This window comes from Vollenhovia emeryi, unplaced genomic scaffold, assembly GCF_000949405.1.
Source record: "Vollenhovia emeryi isolate VEMERY1.0 unplaced genomic scaffold, V.emery_V1.0 DF944305.1, whole genome shotgun sequence".
NCBI classification, from domain to species: Eukaryota; Metazoa; Arthropoda; class Insecta; order Hymenoptera; family Formicidae; genus Vollenhovia; species Vollenhovia emeryi.
The window spans coordinates 1-2,608 of NW_011962061.1; the positions used below are offsets into that span (position 1 = coordinate 1).

At 50.3% G+C, this 2,608-nt stretch overlaps 1 protein-coding gene across 1 annotated transcript; it reads right to left on the reverse strand.

Annotated features, from left to right (window-relative positions):
• Nucleotides 1-15: 15 nt before the first annotated feature.
• On the reverse strand, nt 16-1,006 carry LOC105563624. Its single transcript, XM_012015359.1, has 3 exons — nt 643-1,006; nt 377-554; nt 16-254 (listed from the first exon to the last, which is right to left on the reverse strand). Exons 2-3 carry the CDS (start codon nt 531-533, stop codon nt 79-81), a joined length of 333 nt encoding a protein of 110 aa, XP_011870749.1. The 5' UTR covers nt 534-554; nt 643-1,006; the 3' UTR covers nt 16-78.
• Nucleotides 1,007-2,608: the final 1,602 nt, after the last annotated feature.

Sequence of the window (2,608 nt, forward strand, 5' to 3'; positions counted from 1 at the left end):
CATCTTTAGTTATTTTTCTTCACCCACTGGCGATCCACCTTCTCCAAGTTTGCTACTTACGGTACTTTAATTTTTTTATCATCTTTCTTGCTCTGCGATATTGTACTTTTCTTTTTTTTCTAAATTTAATATTTTTGTTGGGATACATCCGTTTTTCAATCTTAAAACTTCCTTTGCTGGTTTACTTTTTGATCGGGGTTGTGTCTTCTCCAGTATAAAACAATTCTCTTCAAAGTGGATACTGCATATCCTTGCTATAAATATATTATATGATATAATTTATATCATAATATAACACAGGTAGATATATGTAACAATGACATTGTGTTGAGATGGAAGTTGAAACATTAATGTCATTTTCTTAACATTAACTTACCCGAATCGACTTTGATCTCGGTTTCTTTTCTTTGGCAAGCATTAAGCCATTGCTGACGAATAGCTATTTCTTTGGGAAAACTAAAATGTTTGATATCTTTTGTAAGAAACATATTATTTGTATGACTCTTACAATTTTTCACGCAACACGTTGGCATGACTTTTATTATAAATAAAATCTAAAAGAAGGTTAATAAATTTAGTATATTTGGCATGAATTTATTTATTTTATGTTTTACGCATTTAAGGAATATTTTTTTTACGAACCTTCTACGAAAAGCGTGCAGCGGCTAACGTAACCTATCACTCCTGTCAGCTTTCACAAAGGCAGGGGCCATATTGGTTTTTGCATCTTGGACACATTCTGATTGGTCCAAGAAAAAGAACGACTGCGCATCCATCGGAACGTTACACCTTGTATCTTTACATCATGGTCACGCGTTGCCCCGTGGTCGGGGCGAAGCTCCATCCCGCCGCTCGGAGCCACCCGATTATTTCGGGACCGACGAACGTGCGACTCGATCCGGAGTCCACTAATCCGCGCACCTCCCGCCCGGCAAGATCGATCCGGAGAAACGTGAGCGGCGTCGGACCCTCCGCGCCGAAGGCGCTGTACACGACCGCCGGTGTCGTATCCGGGGCCTCCCCCCGCGGGGAGGGATCGTCGGGGGGCGGGAAGCGAAGGAGTCGACGTGCCCCCGGCTTTCGACACCCTCACTCGTTTCCCGCGCACTTGGGGCAGGTTCGAACGGTTACGTCGAGGCGGCCGCACCGATAACAATGTATCCGCTCCTCCTGGGGGCAATCCCGGGCGAAGTGTCCCTCCGCGTCGCAGTTCCAACACTTTCGCGTTCTAGCGCGCGCGCCCCCCGCGCCTCCGGTTGCGGTGTCCGCGGCGGCAATCGCGGGCGTCCCGGCGCTCGTCTCGCGGGGTCCCCTTCCTTTCCCCTTTCCTCCCCGCGCGGGGACACCGGCCCCCGTTTCGTTCGCGCCCGACACCTGTAACGCGGCCACGGCCCCGGCACTTCCCCCGGTACGCCCCTTCGGCGGTCGATACGCGAGATCGGGAAAGAGCGATTTTTCCGGAAGCGGCGGCGGGCGATAGCTCAGCGCAGCGGTATAACGGCTCTCGGCCCGTACGGCCAGGAGCTCTAGCGTGTCGAGGTCGGTGGCGTTTTCGCGGCTCACGCGATCCTGCAAACGCGGCAGTATGTGACGGAGCGCGTACCCCACTTTTTCTTCCTCGCTCCAAGGCGGCGACAATCGGTTGAAGAGCGTGTTCATGCACGTGAAGTAGTCCGCGACGGGCTCGCTCTCGCCCTGCGTGCGCCGCATGATCTCGTCCCGCAGCGCGAATTGGAAGTCCGGGCTACCGAAGCGCGTCCGCCACGCCGCCTTGAAGGCGCGCCACGTCTCGAAGCGATCGCGCTTGGTCCGGCACCAACTCAGCGCCATACCCGTCAAAAAGAATGGCAGGCACTGAAATAGGTCAGCGTCGGAGACGGGGATGATACCGCGGCCCTCCTCGATGCGCAACAGAAAGGTTTCCCCGTCTTCTCCGCGCGCGCCCGAAAAGCGGAGATTCCTCTTCCGCATCGTGTTGTACGCGTTGCTCGCGGAACTATTTCGGGCGGAGGCAGGGGTGGCGAGTGGCCTTCACTTGGACACAGTACAATTGGACACGCTGCAAATAGACACGGTTCGAATGGACACATTTTGGTATACATGGTTCAATTGGACACGGTTCATTTAGACACAGAAATTTTAGACACAGTGATTTTTGGACACAGAAAATAAATTTTCGGCACGGTGCAATTAGACACGTAAAAATGTACACCGTTCATTTCTACACACAAAAGTTGTACACCGCTCACTTGTACAGCGCTCAGATGTACACCGCTCACTTGTACACCGCTCACTTGTACACCGCTCACTTGTACACCGTCTTTATAACATGAAATTTAAGGCAAACTGTGATTCTAGATGGGTTTCGAGTGTTTATAACATGGAATTTCAAGCAAACTGTGACTCTAGATGAATCGGGATATTTATATATATTTAACCCTGATTAACTGTTCTGTAAAGCAGATAATTTTCCATCATTTGTATACGGTGTACAAGTGAACGGTGTACAAGTGAGCGGTGTACAAGTGAGCGGTGTACAAGTGAGCGGTGTACATCTGAGCGGTGTACAAGTGAGCGGTGTACAACTTTTGTGTGTAGAAATGAACGG